General features: G+C 37.5%; 1 protein-coding gene across 9 annotated transcripts in view; it reads right to left on the bottom strand.

Annotated features, from left to right (window-relative positions):
- AKAP7 (A-kinase anchoring protein 7) overlaps positions 1-21,208 on the bottom strand; it is a 154,695-nt gene that overhangs the window by 63,736 nt on the left and 69,751 nt on the right. For 8 of the 9 annotated variants that reach the window (XR_006384582.1, XR_006384581.1, XM_044248816.1 and 5 more), the window contains exon 7: positions 3,556-3,703. Coding sequence is in view for 7 of the 9 variants with exons in the window: in XM_044248816.1 (XP_044104751.1) it covers positions 3,556-3,703 (148 nt within the window). In the remaining 2 variants the exon portion in view is untranslated. Of the gene's footprint in view, positions 1-2,797; positions 3,076-3,555; positions 3,704-21,208 lie in introns of those variants that run through there. The other variant, XM_044248870.1, reaches the window with a different exon arrangement.

A 21,208-nucleotide genomic window follows, 5' to 3' on the forward strand; every position in this document is an offset into this window, starting at 1 on the left:
CCCAACTCAAAGCAGTGTTCCCTGTGGGACCAGGTCTGAGACATCTGCCAAACCACACAAGTATGACACAAAGAGCTCTCCAAAACCTAAAAACACCAGAGGAAAAGGAGTGCCACAAAAGATCCAACAAATGGAAGAATTCATACCCAAGGAACTAGAGATATTTTTAAAATGTGAAAAGTCATGTTTGGAAAAATGTCTATTTAGCTCTTCTACCCATCTTTAGGTCAGATTATTTGGGGTTTTTTTGTTGTTGTTCAAAATGATGAACAGACATGTGAAAAGAAGCTCAGTGTCACTAATCATCAGGGACACACCAATCAAAACAACAGTATCACCTCACAATTGTCAGAATGGCTGTCATCAAAAAGACAAGAGGCAACAAATGCTAGTAAAGATATGGTAAAAATGGAACCCATACACACTTTTGGTGGGAATGTAAATTGGTCCAATGACTATAAGAAAGAGTATGGAGGTTCCCCCCAAAATTAAAACTAGAAATACCACATGATCCAGTAGTTCTATACTGGGTATAAACCCAAAAAAATGAGAATAGGATTTCAACAAGATACATGAACTCCCATGTTTATCACAGTATTATTCACAATAGCCGAAGTATGAAAACAATCCAAATATCCATCAATGGATGAATGGATAAAAAGATATGGTACGTACATACAATGGAGTATTATTCAGCCATGAGAAAGGAGAATATCCTCCCACTTGTGGCAACATGGATGGACCTTGAGCATATTATGATAAGCAAGAAGAGTCAGAGAAAAATGAGTAGTGTATGAAACCACTTATAAGTGGAATCTAAGAAAGTTAAATCTGTAAAAAATAGTAAAATGGTGGTTACCAGAAAATGCCGGTGGTGGGTAAGACTAATGCTGTTTCAAAGTGTACAAACTTATATTAAGGAATAAATAAGCCATAAAGATCTAATTTACAGTATACTGAATATAGACAAAAATATTATACTATAATTATGCAAAGTGATAAATATTGCTACATTGGCAAGCATATCACAACATATAAATGTATCAAAGTAACACCTCGTACCCCTTAAATTTATACAATGTTACACAACAAATTTATTTTTAAAAAGATAAGTGAAATAAAATATTTTTAAATATATGAAAATAACATTAATAATTAATTATATTGAAATCTTCAAAGAGATACATCCATGAAGTAAAGAATAGAATAGGAAAATATGAAAAAGAACCAATTGGAAATCCAAATATCAATAATCATTGATATTTTTTAAATAATATACATGCCCTAAATGGCATAATTTAGATAACCAAAAAAGAAATCAAAATGGAAAAGAAATACTACTCTCCAAGAATTCACTATTAACAAATTAAGACACAGGAAATAATGTAAATCTAATGAATTCCCTCCCCAGAAAAATCACTTATGTACCTACATACAAAGTTTTATAAGCAACTCCAGAGTCTTTAAAGCCAACTTCCATCCTAGACTTCTGAATGCAAAATATCTTAAGAATGGAAATATGCCCGACTCTATCAATACAATACAATATTAATACAGGTTCAAAGTATAGGAAACAGACTTTAAATCTGAGTTAGGATCAAATCAAAAAGAAGCCAATTAAACCAGATCAAGAAATGAAACTTACAAAGAAAGTGTCCTGAATCTTCCTAAATATTCTGTTAAACTCAAGTAAAAATAAGACTGAGAAAAATCAGTAACTATCCATAGTAAATAAAGGAATTCTAGTGCGTATTAAAATTGGTTAATTATAACATAATAATTATCACTTTAGATGCAAATATGATTTTAAAATTCATTTTGGCATCCCAAAATGTGACAAAAAGTAGAGCATCTGTAACAGGCAAAAACCATTTTTTAAAAAATAATGTTAAATGATCAGTATGGGGACACAAGATTAGTGGAGTTTAAAAGAAGCTAAATCCCTCTGAGTAAGAAAAGATGAGAGATAAAGAAGCCTGAGGGGGAAATCTGGAGATATTGCCTAGAATAAGGGAATTTTATTGACTAAGCTGAAAGGAGCAATAAAATAGAAAACTCACCGGTTGACGCATCTGATTTGGAGTGAGCTGAACAGAGCTGTCTAACAGCAATGTAGTTCACACGTGTCATAAACTGGATGATGTTAATCTCACGATATCTTCAGGAAAATCTACACAGGACTCAGGGTTTTTTTATTTATTTGTTTTTTAAACAGGATCGGGAAAGGCAAGGAAGAGCATGGAGTTCTCCTTCAATATTGGCCCAATGTAAGTACACAGAGAACATACAGAAAGCTAGCCAACGTCTATGTTACACAAGAAAGTCTTAAATTTGTCCTCTGCTATTAACCTTACTAAATGGAAATTGTTTGGCCCTCATCAAAACTTTGATGGAAAATAGCTCTCCACCAGAGATTCTGAAAACACAAAAATCCTCCTCGAAATAGACATGAAATGTTTGAGAACATAAATTCAGATGATATACAAAATATCTTCTGTTTAAGAGAGCTAAGATCTTAGGAAGATAAAATGATGACTTCTCTGAAAATATCTAGTGAGAATTTGCAAATAAAATTGTGTCTCTGGAACATTTTCTTTAATGCATTTACAATCTTCAGTATTAAGATTCTTTGAGGATGTATACTTCCACAGGTTTTCTTCAAGCTGATACGGACAGAAATTATCTTGGTTGAAGACCTTGAAATATTTAAATACAAGTATTTATCTTCTTTGATTACTTCTTCTTTGTTACTTCAAAAGTATACAAATCAGATTCTCTTGATGTTCACAACTGTAATTTATTTTTTAAATTTTTTTGAAGTTCACAATTTTATAAGAATAATGCCTGGGTTTGAAATAGCACATTTGCATCTCAACAGATCAGATTCCTTTGAATACATTCACACTGCAGAACAGCCTTGTTCTGGTTTTTAAAAAAAGTCTTCACTTGATGCATACACTTTTCACGTGGAAACATAATTGTGTATGAATCTGTCTCAATCACATGCAATCTCCCTGATAAGATGATAGAAGCACTCATGCATGAATCTTTTTTTTCCCAGAAAAACATGGTTTCCTTTGGGGAAGAAATTGAAGGACAAGTTTTCAATCTTTGCAGGCCACCTAGACTTTATCTTCTCAGAATGAAACTTTTTGGCCTGGAATATTCTATTCCTAATTGCTAATTAAAAGCAGCAAACATGAAAATGCTTGGTGTGGAATGGTGTGCTCATATAGGCCTTCACAGGAGAAGATGCTTTTTTCATATTCATGAAATAAAATTAAACTGGAATGAATTTTGAATCAACATTTCAGGATTTCATTATAATTATATTTGAAGCATGAAAGTATAAAAACCACAGGTACCAAAATACTGATAAATATGAATAGTAAATATGTTCTATACAATTTCCAATGTATTATTGCCAAAATAAAATATACATAAAAACGTGTTATTGAGAAAAATATATACAACTAGCCCCAAATATCTGCCAAAAGACATGATGTTAGAGAAATAAAAACTAAAGATAGCACATAATCTTTAAATGGAACTCACCAATCACAATCGAAGACTCACAGTGATAATAACCATTACTTTGCTTTTTCTTTAGCATGGAGCAAAGATCTATGCGATGTACCATTTCTTCTCCAAATCTGTGACTGATAAATTTTTCATAGACTTCGGGGTCTATTTTTTTCACTCCCTTGAAACGACAAAACAAAATCACATCACTCGATCTTTCCACCAAGGCAGCTAGTTCATATTGACATCACTTTCTTAGAACCTGATATTACACTTTGGTATAAAGTTCTGCCTGCTGGCATTTGAAAATGGATACCACAAAATGGTTGTAAAGCTGTTTTTAGTCTCCCTGTCTAGGATAATTTGTACTACCTCCCCCCACCCAAAATCATTAGAGTGTGGGGTTTAAATTTGGCAGCATTCAGAACTTCATATACTTTAAGCTTCTGAAATAATGAAGTATATCAAGTTGAAGTTTGAGGTATCAAAAAAAGAGTAATCATCTCCAACAATAATGGAGAAATTGATGAATTGTTAAAAAGTGATATAGAACTTAACATTTTATAGTGTATTGAATGTTTTAATAAGATGGATTTTTAAACTCCTTACTTAAGAATCATTTGAAGACAGTGAAAGTTTATTTGAATCAGAGGAGGGGGGGGTCCGTGGATCTTCCTTCTCTATCTGCCTCCAGTATCTTTCATAGCAGGAAGAGGGCTGACAGGTGAAAAATAACAGTGGAAGACATTGCTACTTCTGTAATTTCCCAAAACATGCGAATGAAGGTCTCCCCCACCCTTCCCATGCAGTTGTCCTGCCCTCAGCCTCGTAGTCCCAAACACAGTCCATAAGATGACAACAGAATACGTTACAGGCCAAGTTTACTGACTGACCATGTGTGAAGTTTTCCTTTTAATTTATAACTTTTTAAAACTTTTACCCTGGTAATACTTGTTTGTTTTTTAATACTTGTTATTTCTTAAAAATCAGAAAATATGAGGAATCTAGGGTCACCTGGTTGGCTCAGTCAGTAGGGTGTGCAACTCTCGATCTGGGGATTGTGAGTTCAAGCTCCAGGTATAGAGTTTACCTAAAAAATAGAATCTTTTAAAAGAGAAAAAAAAAAATATGAAGAATCTAAAAAAAAAAAAAAAAAATTCTCATCCCTGCCATTTACAGAAAATACAGTAACACTGTAGGTACATCCTTCAGGTCTTTTTCTTTCTCTCTCTCTCTCTTTTTAAGATTTTATTTATTTATTTGAGAGAGAGAGAGCACAAGATACAAACAGAGAGGGGTGAAGGGGTGGAGGGGCAGAGAGAGAGGGAGAAGCAGACTCACTGCTGAGGAAGAAGCCTGATGCGGGGCTTGATCCCCAGAACCTGAGATCATGACCTGAGCCGAAGGCAGATGCTTAACTGACTGAGCCACCCAGGCAGCCCCCTTCAGGGCTTTTTCTATGCATACATATATTATATTTAGATTGTACTTCTATAAATCTTATTAAAATGTAGGTAGAATATATATTTTCCCTTTTTATTCACAAAAAGTTTTGACAAAAATTTTAAAGATATAAAAACAAAAAAATTAAAATTAAATTGCCCTACACAGCAACTACTATAATTTTATTATGTATTTTATTTTTCCTATACAAAACAAAGTACTTTCTTCTTCTTTATAGGAATGTGGTTGAGTCATGAGTACTATTTAACAATCAGCTTTTTTTTCCAGTTAATACGGCAATAAAAAATATACAGATGTGCAAAATATTTTTAATATTTTTGCCTCCATAGTACTCCACTGTATGGGAGCATCATTAATTTATTCATGCAATTATTTATTATTAGACATTTAAGTTGCCCTTAATTTTTAATATTGAATTTAACATGTTTTTGTTGATATATGCTCTTGTTCTGTATCCAAACTGACCTCCACTCACAGACTTTCCTTACTTTAGCTCCATTCATAGACTTTCCCCACCTCAGTTAACAGAAACTCTATTCCAGCTAATTAGGCTGAAACCCTGGGGTCATCCTGAATTCGCCTCTTTCTCACAATGTTGCCTCCAAACCAATCACGTTGGCTCTACCTTCAACATGGGACTAATTCTCCCCATACCCTTGCAGCCTTTGTCCAAGTTTCCCCTGTTTCTTTCACCTGGATTATCCAAACAGCCTCCTGTTTCCCACCCTTGTGTCCTCGACAGCCAGAATTATCCTACAAAAATATACATCACATCATGTCACTCTTCTACTCAAAATTCTCCAAAGGGTTCCCATTTCTTTCAAAGGAAGAGCCAGCTTCCCCAGAACAGCCCACCAGGTCCTGCTCCGACCATGCTCAGAACTTCCTGGGCCTTGTCTTCGACTCTTCCCCCTTCACCCTTCCCTACCCTCAGCCTCTCCACTTGTGCCTCCCGATCACACCATTGCAAACCCACTTCAAGGCCTGTGTACTGCTGGTTTCCCCTTCTGGAAATGCTCCTCCCCCAGATATCCTCATGACTCGTCTCCCACCTCCTTGCAGTTCTTGCTTGAATTCTGCTTTCTTAAAAGAACTTCCCCTGACCTCCCTTTAATATGCACTACCCTTCCCTCTTTATAAATATTTACGGACATTTCTCCATAGCACGTACCACCTCCCACTGCATCGTGAAATTTACTTTACTGTAATGATGTTTCACGGGCTGTCATAATCTGTCTCTCTCCACTAGCATGTGCATTCCACACAGAAAAAGAATTCTGCCTGATTTGTATTCACTGAAATATTCCCCGTGCCTAGCACGCTGCGTGACACAGAACTGTGTGCTTAATAAATAATTGTCAAAAATGCAGAAGATAGAGTTTCCAAGAAAAGGGTAGTTGATGACATCAAATGCTGCTCACTGCAAGTTCAGCAAGAGTGAAACCTAGTGGGCTTCTTTTGGTTTGGGGAGTAGGAAGCCCTGAGACAGAGCTGACATGTGTCCAAAGGAGCTCTGCTACTCTTCAAGGTGTGGTTTTGCTTCAGAGTCCTCATCTGTAAAGTGAAGTTGACAATGGAACCTACTTCAAAGAGTTGGATGGACTAAATAAATGAACTTATAGAATTGTTTAAAACAGTGAAATATAGTAAAGGCTATCACATTTACATGATAAATGCTATTATATGTTATATACAACAATCTACATATAATATATATACATATGTAATAGCTACATATTAATATACATATATTATATGTACATATAATATGTAACATACATATTTATTAATAGTGAATTTTAAGGAATAATTTCAGTTGAGGTAAGCTTTCAGAAATGTTTTTAAAAGGTTCTCAGTAAATGGAAACTTACAATTCTTCTTTGTCTTTTAAATGCTTTTTCCAAGTGTACATATGTGCTGGTTGGTGAGTGGGGGGAGGGGAGACGTAGGGCAGGCTGGTGTCATTCTCTTAGACCAGGCAGCAGAAGACTAGTCATAATGTCACAGGAAAAAAAAGAACTTCAGTTTTCAAGACATCTATGTCAGTGTTGGCTAGCCACCATAATTTCCATTTTGGTTTCATAAGATGTCATTATTTCTTTAAAGTAAGAAATAAGGGAAACTTAACAGTGACAATTCACAAGGCTTATTTAATTTTGGCAAAAAGGACCAACCATTTTTGCAAGAATTCTTCACAGATGACTTCCAACATGAGTCTTTAAGGAGAGAATTTTTATTAGAGAGTGGAATGGAATTAATTCTTTAAGTCATAATTTACAAAGAGAACTGTGGTTCAAAAGGCATGCCTTGGGGGCACTGAAATTATGTTCTGAACAGAAAACATCTTCAGTGATAAAGAATCTAGAAATACATAAGACTCTGCTCTGTCTGATATATAATATTTAACATGATCTTTGTTCTCTAGGGGATTTTCTGTTTGGCAATGTATTTCTTCTTTTTTTTTTTTTTCAGGCTCTTTTCCCCATAGCAATATGTATCTTTTCTAATAAAATGTATCTGAATTGGTCTCACCACCCAGCTACAGCAGGTGGTGGTGTTTTTTGTTTTTTGGGTTTTTTTTTTTAAGAAAGGACTATCATTCTAAGAAAATAAATGAGCATATCAAAATTGCAAATCATTAAGGGTAAGGCTAAGAGGCTCCTATTTTCTTTTCTTTTCTTTCTTTCTTTCCTTCCTTCCTTCCTTCCTTCCTTCCTTCTTTCTTTCTTTTAAAATGTATTTCTTTGAAGAGAACATGCATGCTTGAGCAGGAGAATCTCAAGCAGACCCCCAGCTGAACACAGAGCCTGACGCAGGGCTCCACCTCACAACCCTGACATCGAAACCAAGAACTAGATGCTAACCCAACTGAACCACCCAGGCACTTCAAGGTTCCTATTTTCTGGAGAAATCCACTGAGTTGCCAAAACAGTCCCAGAGATAGCACCCTGAAAGGGTCTAGTTTAAGCTAAAGAGACTGGGTTAGCATTATTATGAATATTATTATTTCATTATTTTCATGTTTCATGTTTTAGACCCCCCCACATTATTTTCTGCTTCCCTTCTGCACAGGCCAAACCCTTTCCCAGGTACCTGGTCATTTAAGGATCAGTGGAAATATAACACATCAGGAGAGCCCAGAGAAAATTACAGAAGCGGTTAAAGCCAGAAACATTTGACCTGTAAAGGCTAAGAGAGTGGGGACTATTTCAAAGGTAGGGAAACAATGTGTAGGCTAACTTCCACCAAACCACGTGAAGGGGGTTGCACCCCCAGAATTGTGGACATGCTTGGTGACTGCCTAGGACTAAACCCGAATATTATTTTTGCCTTGAACCTAGCAGGACAGGATATATTTTCAAGGGTTTCTCATTTATAATTTTACCCAATACAACCAACATATCAATTACGCAACATAACACTGAAAGACAAAATAGGAAGTTAGATACAAGATATGACTTTGAAACAATAAACGAGTAGCAAAAAACATCAAACAAAAATTTTTCAAGACTGCCTTAATTAGGTTTTACTTTCCTTTAGCCTAGTTTCAGGCACAGTTGAAGAAATATTATCAGTGATGCTCAAAGCTACTTGATAATCTTTGATACAATGTACCAAGAAACCCTGATAATTTCATTCTTGACTGTAACTTGGCACCGAAACAGCCAATACAGGAAAAATGCCATTGAGACCATGATGAGTATTTTTAGAATCATCTGAAGCTGCATCTGCTGAATAATGGAACCTATTTACTCGAGAAGCATTCACAGTATCACTTACATTCAGCTAAATGATGTGTGTAATTTAATATGTACCAAAGAGGACTCAGACTTATGTTATACACCAAATTCTATTTTCAATATGGAAGTAAAGAAAGCCATGAAGTATGAAAATTCACTTTAGCTTCCATTCTCAATACGAAAATCATTCTAAGGTTCTGAAAGATAAAATTTAATTTAATTTCTATGACAAAGTTATTGTGATCAGAAAAACAGTGAAATATCAGTTTCTTTAAAAAGGTTAAGACTTTTAAACAAATAACAGATAATTTCTGATCATAACTTGTTATCTTACAATAATCATGACTTCTATGATGAAAACAAATGGGCTGCATATCAGACAAAGGAATTATATCTCCTACTGATGTAAGCTTGATGTTCTTGGAGCTCTGCTTTGCTTTCTAATAGTTTACTCCTATTTTGAGTGCCTAAAAAGAAATGTATGTTTCCTGTTGTAATGACGTGAAACCAAAATTCAGAAATAAATGAAGAGCCAAACAAAACTGGTTTTGTCAATTTGGGGATCAGCTGGTCAAAGATTGGTAATCTTTTTATTTATTTATTTATTTAATTTTAAGATTTACTGATTGGGCAGCTGGGTGGCTCAGTCAGTTAAGCATGCCTTTCAGCTCAGGTCATGATCCTGCAGTCCCAGGAGAGAGTCCTGCATCAGGCTCCCTGCTTAGCGGGGAGTCTGCTTCTCCCTGGGCCCTTCACCCTGCTTGTTCTCTCTCTCTCTCTGACAAATATAAATAAAATATTTAAAAAAAAAAAGATTTTACTTATTTATTTGAGAGACAGAGAGTGAGCACACATGTACACACACATGCACAAGCAGGGGGAGGAGCAAAGGGAGGAGGAGAGAGAGGATCTCCAGCAGACTCCCTGCTGAGCACAGAGCCCGACTCAGGACTTGATCCCAGAAGCCTGAGATTGTGACCTGAGCAAGAGTCAGATGCTTAACCTACTGAGCCATTCAGGTGCCCTAAGAACAGCAATCTTTTATATTCATTTCCATAATTAGAAAAGTTTATGAATCTGTAGTAGTATAGCATTAGTGAAAAAACTAAAATCATTTCTAATGGTCACTGCCCCTAATGAAAATTACACATTGTCAATTCAAAGTTATTAAAAGGACATATATTTTTTTAAGATTTTATTTATTTATTGGAGGGAAAGAAAGAATGAAAGAGAGAGAGAGAGAGAACGCATCGGGGGAAGGGTCAGAGGGAGAAACAGACTCCCCACTGAGCAAGGGAGCCTGATGCGGGACTCAATCCCAGGATCGACCGGGATAATGACCTGAGCTGAAGCCAACTGAGCCATGCAGGTACCCTAAAAGGATATATATATTGACATGGGACTTCTCCGAGGCAAATCTTACTTTATAATTCTTAATGGTTCCTTCCTTCATGTCTTGGCATAACTATACTTTTCATTATTTGCATTGTTTCATTTCCATCTTCCTCCTGATACAGACCCCACGAATTACCTTCGTGTCAGCTGCAGCCTTCCCTCAGCCCATCTCAGTCAGAATTGCAGTCTCCTTCCATTCAGGCTCTATTCCATTCAAGCCTGTTCTTGAGAGGGTTGGTGGGAGACAAAGGAACCTCACCACATGAGCTACTGGGCTCTAAAAGAGCATGGTGATTTCAGATCCTGTATCCAGCACCCGTCGGTGAGAGCTGCCTGGATGCCTTCCTGTGTCCTCACCTGCCTGTCTGGGTCACCCCTCAGGGCTGGGCTTTGCCTTGGTCCCCTTTCCAGTATGCCCATTTGCTGCCTGGGTGAGGCCCTGATACCCTGCCTCGTGCCTGTCACTAACTTCAGAGATGATAAAGTAGGAGTGATGGAAAACAGAAAAGGCAATGGTACTTTTCTCATTGTTTGGAGCCAATCTGAATACAAATGATGCTCTATCATCTGTATAACAACAGTAATAGAAAATACATAATACTGGGGCGCCTGGGTGGCTCAGTGGGTTAAAGCCTCTGCCTTCAGCTCAGGTCACGATCTCAGAGTCCTGGGATCGAGCCCCACATCGGGCTCTCTGCTCAGCAGGGAGCCTGCTTCCCTCTCCCTTTCTGCCTGCCTCTCTGCCTACATGTGATCTCTGTCTGTCAAATAAATAAATAAAATCTTAAAAAAAAAAAGAAAATACATAATACTATGTACAGGCTCTGTTCTAAATACTTTTATTAACTCATTTAATAATCACAATAACTTTATGAGATTGGTACTATTATCACCCCCAGAGAAGGATACTAAATCACAGAGAAATTAGGTCACATATAAAATACACATAGCTAGTAAGTACTGTGATTCAGATTCAGGGTGAGTAGAGAGCACAGACAAAGTGAAAAGAATATAATGATAATATTCAAGCTCATCATTATTTCCTTTAAAATATTTAAATTCTAAGGCTATTAATCACTTGTAATATATAATCATATATACTACCATATTTCTAAAACCAATGTGAAAACTACTTTGGGAATCTCTAGCATTCTAAAAATACCTACCTTTAACATGCTGCATTAATATTAATAAATCAAGTGATAATTGTATGTCCATAACAAATGAATTTCATAGAGGAAAATGAGAAAGAATTCACAAATGTTACTTATACATGGAAAAAAGGATCTATTCCAGCCTATAAAAAGAACTCTTCTTATACTGTCAAAACCCAAATAATTGAGGAAAATATTGGCAGAGATTGCATTTTCTTTTTTTTTTTTTTTAAGATTTTATTTATTTGACAGAGATCACAAGTAGGCGGGGGGGGGGAAGCAGGCCCCCTGCTGAGCAGAAAGCCTGATGCGGGGCTTGATCTCAGGACCCTGAGATCATGACCCAAGCCAAAGACAGAGGTTTTAACCCACTGAGCCACTCAGGTGCCCCGAGATTGCAATTTTTAATTAAACCAGCTGTTTGAGTATACAGTATTTCTCAATTCTTCATTTTTCTTTATGATGGAGCATCACCATGCGGTTTTTAGATAATCCTCAATCCCTCTATTTATAAATTTTTTTTCAGCACTTCTGCCTTGTTTAATCTTGAGGCTTTCGGAAAAGAAACAGTAGCAACTCTTTGCCCTAGCATTAGATCTAATATTTATAATATTATACCTGTCAGCAAGCAATAAGTAGACAACCAGCTGTTGTCTGGGCTCTATGTTTTTAATCTACTGTTGACACCTCCTTCTACCTATCTTAACACTTTGTGGGAGCTGAATGATTCTTGATGGCATCAAGTGGCAGGGAAAGCCAGCACGGAGTGAAGATGGCGTCTGATTCCTAATAGTGCAAGCCACTTCACAAAATCACCCAGACAATATGCTGCCTGGTTCCATAAGGTGCTGGCGTCAGAGAGAACAGAAGAATCCACATTTAGTTCATTTATACTAATGACATTATTAACCAAAGAGGTAACAGTTTGATGGTATCAAGGACATTCTCAAGGTCACCAGCTCCCTGGAAAATTACATATGTTTATTCTTTGTCTACGTAGCAAACCTCTTAGTTCCTCCTCGAGCCTTCTTGAGGATAGCATGAGACAGCATACATTGTTTGGCCATGTGACTATTATATTCACCTGTGGCTTTTCTCATTCCACTGAAACAAAGAAAGAATCTCGCAAGGGAGGCATCCAAGACTGCTTCCTTTGTGGCTCAGTCTGAGCTGGACTCTCAGTTCCCCTTGGTCCAACCCCAGCTGTGTGCTTGGCTGACCACAGTCTTGTGGTCACTTAGATGTAAACAAGCTGCAGCCTGCTCCTCCCTGTCACATCTGTTTTCCGAATATTTTGCTGTTTGGAACAAATAACAACATGTTCTGCTGAATTCACCAACCTAGCCATTTATTTCTATAAACTAAAGATAAAACATAAAATACCCCACCTCAAAATTTCTCACCATATGTGGTCTATTAACTCACAACTTTTTTTAATCAATCAATTAACATATTGCATATTATTAATTTCAGAGGTAGAGGTCAGTGATTCATCAGTTGCATATAACACCCAGTGCTCATTACAACCCGTGCCCTCCTTTATGCTCATCACCCAGCGACCCCATCCTCCCCACCACCTCCCTCCCCTCCAGCAGCCCTCAGTTTGTTTCCTATGATTAAGAGTCTCTTGTGGTTTGTCTCCCTCTCTGATTTCATCTTCTTTTATTTTTCCCTCTCTTCCCCTATGTTTATCTGTTTTGTTTCTTAAATTCCATATATGAGTGAAATCACAGGATATGTCTTTTTCTGATTGACTTCTTTCCTTAGCAAAATACCCTCTAGTTCCATTCACATCATTGCAAATGGTAAGATTTCATTTTTGATGGCTGAGCAATACTCCATTGTATACAGATAGCACTTCTTCTTTATCCATTCATTTATCGATAGACATCTAGGTTCTTCCCATAGTTTGGCTATTGTGGACATTGCTGCTATAAACACTAGGGTGCAGGTATCCCTTCGAATCAGTATTTTTGTATCCTTTGGATAAATACCTAATAGTGCAATTGCTAGGTCACAGAGTAGCTCTATTTTTAACTTTTTGAGGAGCCTCCATGATGTTTTCCAGAGTGGCTGCCCAAGTTTCCATTCCCACCAACAGTATTCTACCAAACTCTCTTCACTCACAGCTTAATCTTAAATGTTCTCCTTTAATCAATAGCTTTCCCTACTAATCAACACTTCCCAGCATGAAGTAATGCCAGCAAGCCATTGGTGTAAAAAATTCTTAGGGTCTCAACAATCAAACAGGAGAGTAAAAAACTGTTCAGAAAATACTAACAGTTATAATTTATCCTCTAACACTGGCTTATATACTGTAACATACTTATATTATGGTTGAATGTGTTCTGATTTTATAGCCTAGAGGTCAAACTCATTCACCTAAATTGGTTAGATTGTCTATAGACAGAACTCCAGACCTAGATAGCCTAGCCTCAGATGTGATCCAAATGAGAGTTACATACCTAGATAAAGGGGGTCATATATTTGACAAAACAGTTTAATGTACGCAATGACATCACTAACTGTAGCCTCCTAACGTTAAGCAAGAAAGACCTAGAACGTGTTTGTAGCTCTTCACACTTCTAGTGCACCTAGTACTTGCTTCTTTTCCCACTATCTTATGAATTAATGAATGTCCTTGGTTTTTTTCCCATCAACACTCTTCCTTCCTGCTGCCCCCCCATCATTCTCAATAGAGCACTATACTTCACTTGCCCAGACCTATTCTGTGCACACTACTTAGGATGGAAATCTCTACCTACGAGAGGAAGGTGTCCCAACAAGGGAATGTGATGAGAAGTGAGTGAAAGAATAGGAAAGAAAGAGTAATACTAAGATGTACACTGAGTGTGCTACAGGTTAGGAAATGGAATGAGGTTGAAAGGTGTTCAATGATACAAGCCTTTTCACTTTACTTGCTTGGAAACATTCCCTGAATATCATTTTAGATAAAAGAGAGCTTGGTAGAAAAAAAAATAGTTACTTATGAAACAGTCACTAAAGATAAAACCTGGGAATCATGTATACCTCTTAATCTAATTTCAAAATTAGTATTTCTCTCCAGGTAGAGCAAGAAATGTGTCCAATGACTTCTTTTAATATGATATACATTGCTATGCAAAATAATTTTATATATAATATACAATTGGAATCTTTTGTCCTCATCTCAAACTTAATCACATTTAATGTGAAATCTCCCTGTGGTATACTTTGGAAAAATAGAATTACAGAGATTACATAGTTTCCCTAATGGACTCATTGTCAGTATATACCTATGAATATGAGATTACACATTGCTTCAAAAATAAATTACAGAGAAAAGGATACCAGACTAACCAGAAATTTTCATACAATGTTCTCTTTTAGAAATTTTATAAATTAATTCTCTTTTCAAAATTTCAAAAACCAAATCTAGACTAATAAAATAAGCAGTGGTTTGGTAGGAAAAAAAAAACATTTTTTTTAATGGAAAAGTTAAGGAGAAGCAAGGGATTATCTTAGGATAATGCTAAGCAAAAAATTACATGCGCTGGTATATTCTTTGGTATACCTGGTCTCTGCCATCACGGTGGGCTGGGTCTCAAGAAAGCTAGACTGACCACACCTGATACCATTCCTTCCATATCCACCGTACCTACCACACATCCACCTCTTCCTATCACACATACCCCGCCAACAGGGATTACAGTTTTGGCCCCTGCTGGTCAGGATATGTGTCATAGACTGTTACAACTGATGGAGACAGATATTGACATGACTTCCACACCCATTCGGTTTACTATCACGTGACCACTCCCCCCCTCCCCCCTGTCAACACACACACACAATTCCACCGAATTAAGTTCTAGAGACAGTTGTGCTGGAAGTCCAAGAGTACAAAGTTCTCTGTCTTACCATCATTCTCAGGGAGGGTGAGAAGTAAGAATCCAAGAGGACCAAATCCTGAACAGTGCAATGAGTACACACAGGGAGCGATGTGGCTGAAGGTGCAGGCCACCAGAGGGGGTCATACAGAACATTCTCCCAGGCAATGGCTTTGTAAGATCTCACAGTAGTGCTGGAGACCAAACATGAAATTACTGTGCAAGAAATGTCCTGGTCCAAATAAAGTTATGTAACAAATTATTACCATCAACTTCAGCTGTGGGGAAAGCAGTAGCTAAAGAAGAAAGTCTTTAGGGCACCTGGGTGGCTCAGTGGGTTAAGCCGCTGCCTTCGGCTCAGGTCATGATCCCAGCGTCCTGGGATGGAGTCCCGCATCGGGCTCTCTGCTCAGCAGGGAGACTGCTTCCCTCTCTCTCTTTCTCTCTGCCTGCCTCTCTGTCTACTTGTGATCTCTGTCTGTCAAATAAGTAAATAAAATCTTTAAAAAAAAAAAAAAAGAAGAAGAAGAAAGTCTTTCTACCCGTCATCAACTTGAGGACAATGTACAACCACAGTTCTACTTGGACAGCCTTAAAGATGGGTCTCCAAATGGTATCAGTTTTGGCAACAATAAAAATGGTGCCATCAGGTAGTTTTTAGAGGATGAACCCTTACTGCAGGGACTGAGCTGGAGTGCCTGTCATCACAAGTGACTAGGCCCTTAGGTGATATGTGCAAGTTTTGTTAGGTCTTCAATCACACATGTTAGGTCTTCAATCACACAAACATGAAGTTTGACCCTGGAAAAGAGGCTACTAACATTTTTGTCTCTAACTTACTGGAATAACCACGTGAAAGAGAACTGAGCAATTTAGTAATCCAAACTAGTATTACTCTGCTTTTAACAGTACTTTTCTTTGAAAGAATAATATTCTAATGAGTGGTCAAAAGTAATCAGCTCAGATTAGGAATATAATTCCAATGTAAACTTGTACAGTTTTGGATTGCAACCTTAGTTTCCCCTCAAATCTAATTCAGGCTCTTAAGAAAAACATACAGCTTTATCTTATTTTCTTATGCAAGCAATTAAAATTCACAAGAGCTGGATAACCACTCTCCAGTAGTGGAGAAAATCTTACGACCATCCAAATAATGCCAGCTGGTTTGTTTTTATGCGACTAGTCAAGTGGGTAAGAAATTAGCTATTATAACTAAACAAAATGATTCTGTATCAATACTATTTGGGAATAAAGTTTAAGTTTTCTGGATCATGTGTTCTATTTTGCTTTAACCATAATCAATCCACTGTGGTCCTTGCCAGTTTCATACAAGATCATTGTGCTCCAGGGTTGCCTGGGTTGGCTCAGTGGGTTAAGCCTCTGCCTTTGGCTCAGGTCATAATCTCAGGGTCTTGGGATCAAGTCCTACATCGGGCTCTCTGCTTGGCAGGGAGCCTGCTTCCTCCTTTCTCTCTCTCTGCCTGCCTCTCTGTCTACTTGTGATCTCTCTCTGTCAAATAAATAAACAAAATCTTAAAAAAAAAAGATCATTATGTTCCAGTAGGTCATTAACTGGGAAAATGAAATTAACAGAGGTTTCAAAATGCCTACAAAAGACTTGTTAAGAAAAAAATTTTCCCTTGGGCGCCTAGGTGGCTCAGTGGGTTAAGCTGCTGCCTTCGGCTCAGGTCGTGATCTCAGGGTCCTGGGATGGAGTCCCGCATCAGGCTCTCTGCTCAGCAGGGAGCCTGCTTCCTCCTCTCTCTCTCTCTCTGCCTGCCTCTCTGCCTACTTGTGATCTCTGTCAAATAAATAAATAAAATCTTTAAAAAAAAAAGAAAAATTTTCCCAACACTAATGGTAATAGCCGAGATAGGACATGTATATTTTAATACAGTTAAGCCAAATCCATGCAATTCTAATTACGTTGAATACTTTGTTATTGCATATTTCAACGCTAGTTCTAAAACTCTGTTTCTTAAATTACATTTAAGTCAGAATATTGTCTGTAAATAAAAATGTTGGAAAATAAGTAAAAATATCCACTGAATCTGGATGTTTGAAGCAAACATATCATTTAGGCCTGAATTATCAAGATCAACATTTCCTAAACCATGTTCTGCCAAACACTAGTGCTACAAGACAGTCAATGAAAAAAGGACTTGCTAGTCAAGTACATCTGGGAAATGATGCTGAGGTGAACTAAATGTTCAAAATATTCACTGCCCCTCCCTGTAGTGTCCCTTATTGCAAGTACATTATACATCCTGCTTTGTTGAATTCAGAAGGAACCATGTGTCTTGCCTTGGCCAATAAGATGTGAGCAGGAATGATGTGACTCATTTGTGAGCTTTAAGAATCAGCTTGGGATTTGCCAGCTCCCTTTTCCTTCTGCCAAAAGACCAGCATGTTCCTACACAGAGGCTGCTCAGCGCAGGTCCTCCATAAAGACAATGCACAGCAGAGCCACACTTGACCCACATCTGTGAGCAAAAGATCAGTCTTCGTTGCTGTAAGCTCTTGAGAGTCATGATAAATATCAGCGGTTTAAAATTCCTAGGAAGTGTTGGAATAGAGAATCAGATTAACTTTATTTAACCCAACACTGCTAACATTTGCTTGATCACAGAATCTTGGCTCACGTAAAACCCTGAGAGATATTCCGCGAGAAAAATTTCAAGACATACTAATGAAAATACTTGCTTCAAATCTCCATTCCACTTTGCACAGCCTTAAAATTAGGTTGACTGCGTCATTTCTTCTAGAGTTTTCAAAATCTCTAACAGAATTAGGGTCAACCAGGGCATCATTTGTTTCTCTGACATTAGTCCATTCCTAGAATCCTCCCTTAAATAATTCAGCTGTCTATACTCTCCCATATGCTTCGAATTTAAAGATGTATAAAGTAATAAACAGTTTCAAACAAACATTCAGTTTACCTGTGTACCATTTTCAATTGTTAAATAATTGAAAACTCAGTGTGTGTTTTTTTATATAAGAGAAAGACCACACAACAACATGAAGTTGAAAAATGCATTAGTAACATAAGTGAAGTCACTTGCTATAAATAGTGCTCTTTGACACACAGTAGATGACACAGTTGACTAATGGCACCTAGAATATCTCAGAAGAAATTATTATTCCATCTCAGGGCAGATTTCACTGGATTTTTAGTTTTAAAAAACCATTAAAATGAAGAGATGTGTTGCTGTGTTCTGTTTGTTTACTGAGTGTTAATTAAGAAAAATCCAACTCCACTCTAACCTCAGATCTAAGCGCACCTGGTCATATGAAGAAATTCAAAAACAACCAAAAACCATGAGGAATTAAGTCATTCATTGTTGGGAGATTCAGGACTAGCTTACTGAAGCAATCTGCTTTATCTTGTACCAAGGAAATTCTGAGACAAGCTTTTGTCTGGAAGAATAAAGGATTGTGGATCCCTATAGCGCCCCCTTTCAGGGAAAGGGGAAAGGAAGTGGCGGGGCAGTCCCGCAGGCTCCTCTGCTCAAGGCTTCTTCCCCACTGGCTCCAGGGAGGGACTCTGTTGAATATGGGCACTGCCTCTCCACTGCAAGACCTGAGACCCTTCACTGCTGCAGGAGGGACTCCCTCCTCTTTGGAAGCTAGTGCTTCCTGAGATTCACCTCCTCTGGGCCCCCTTTCACAATGTCTCTACCTTCTTAGGGTAGAGTCCTCACCCTCTGGGAGTGAAAATTTCCTGATCATTTCTGCATCTGCCACCTAGAGGTCTGTTCCTCCCTGTACAGTCTTCCGCATCCTGAAGCAGCTTCTCATGAAAGTCCTGCTGGTCCCCGATGCTTCTTAGTCGTACTTGCACATCATTTGCTTTTTACAAATTCCTCTATGTCCTACTTGCACGGAAAATGCAGCTTGTCATAGTTTTCCCATGGTCTCTACTGCTCTGTGCAGTTTCCAGGATAAAGGAAAGAGCCAAATCTAAGTTACTACCATCTTCCTATACTTAAAGACTTTCCTCCTTTCTGCATACAAGAAAACCTATCTGAAGTTTAAAAAACAACAACAACAACAAAAACACCAAAAAAACCTCTATGTGGAGCCAAATTTTCCTATTTGGTTAAAATGCTCATCTTATAGACATTTCAGAATAGCACAGGAATCAGGAGTCAGTAACACTAAACTCTTTCTTTAAGTATGAGTTAGTAAAGGTCAAGAGAGTTTATAAGATTTGTCCAATGCTAAACAACAAAGCTAAAAATAGAAAACTCATGTTCCTTCAAATTTATTACAGACACCTCCTTAAAAAGGAATAGTCTTCTATTCCTAAACTGAACTAGTATTCCTGAGTTTTAAAATTGCTTTTAAAGACACATTATGATGCAGACCCAGGAAAGTGAGAGGTAACTAACTTATACCAGCCCACTTAACAATTAACAAAATCCTGAAGGGTGTTTGGGTGGCTCAGTTGGTTACACATCTGCCTTCAGCTCAGGTCATGATCTCAGGGTCCTGGGATTGAGTCCTGCATCAGGCTGCCTGCTCAGCAGGGAGTCTGCTTCTTCCTCTGCCCCTCCTCCCTGCTTATGATCTCTCTCTCTCAAATAAATAAATAAATCTTTTTTTAAAAACTGAGAAAATTTCTGTTACAGTCTTGGTCCTATATATTGAATCCCCAAACAATTCAGAGGCTAAGTTTTCCCCCTTACCTACACTGTCAGAACATAACCTTCATCCATATGCTTTCCTTTTCCACTTCCCTGTTTCCTTCTCCCTACTTCCCCTCAGCCTCATCATTTTAGGGTCCAATCACTACCCCTCTGCCCATGCTTTGGGCATATCAAATTCTGCATTCAAAACAAACCCATCTAAGTGACAGTAGTAACTAACAGTTTCAAAGGAGATCATTTCTTTCATTCTGAAGTTCTCTCATTGTCTAATTCTGTGAAGAGCTTTTAAAAGGAAGTGTCAGTCAATTAATAAACTGTAGCTTCGATAGTTTAGTGCTATCTGAGTAATTTGAAAGAGTCACAGATCAGGATATGTACCTAAAAAGGCCAGAAAACAATTAATGCTTAAATACAACTGATTTATCCATGGCACGATCACATTTATTTCTTGAGAAATCTGGATCTGCATTAAGATACATGTCTGATTTGAAACTGGTCTTCTTCTGCCACCAAGTGTTAGCACACACTTCTAACCAACCAGTTTTTGCAATGGTTAAATCAGAGAAGTACAAGGTCACACGATGAGAAAAACAGATCTAAAAGAAGGGCAGTATAAAAAGCACAGAGGTGAACAAGTTGCAGACTAACAACCTAAAACAAATATATTTCAAGAAAAACTCTTGAATTTTAGTTACTATTTTAAACACGTGGTAATTTAGTAAGATTCTCTGAGGCTCCGTTCATTTAATGAAACCACAACTCTGAAAGCACAATGATAATCAAACTCACTTTAAAATATATAATAACTACTTTCGATATTCTCTTATGCAATATACCCTACTAGAATTTCATGCAACTAAGAATATGCAAAACACAGTGACTAAAGGCCTCCTAGTGTTGGGAAAATAGACAATGCCAAAAAAAATCTTAAGTTTCTCAGAATCTAAAGTCAAGAACTCAGGTCTAAGATTGGGAACCAGAATACCAGCCTGTAGCAGAGGAAGATCTGTACCAGGAGATGTGAAAGGGGTTTCTGTACTTTCAAAATTCTGATCACAGTCTATAGAACTTTTGGTCATCCCATGGGGCTTCTGGTTAATTCTACTGAATAGTATTATCTACAAATAGGAGACTACCAAAGGCTGGCACCCCAGAAGCCTAGGGACTTCTGAAGCCAACACTCAGTACCACTGGGAAATCATCAGACTAGATCTTTCTGACCATTCCAGTGGAGATCAACATTCATTCCCTGCACCAGACATCTGTCCACACCTTTTATGTCAAGCTGTTTTACCTTCATGAACAGACCGATATGACTCCTACTTTGAATATTTTTTTATACTGGCATGGATAACAGCTTTTTAGACTATAAAAAATAACCGGTATGTGACCAAAAAAAAACAAAAAACAAAAAGTAC

This window comes from Neovison vison, chromosome 1, assembly GCF_020171115.1.
Source record: "Neovison vison isolate M4711 chromosome 1, ASM_NN_V1, whole genome shotgun sequence".
In the NCBI taxonomy this organism is placed as follows: Eukaryota; Metazoa; Chordata; class Mammalia; order Carnivora; family Mustelidae; genus Neogale; species Neogale vison.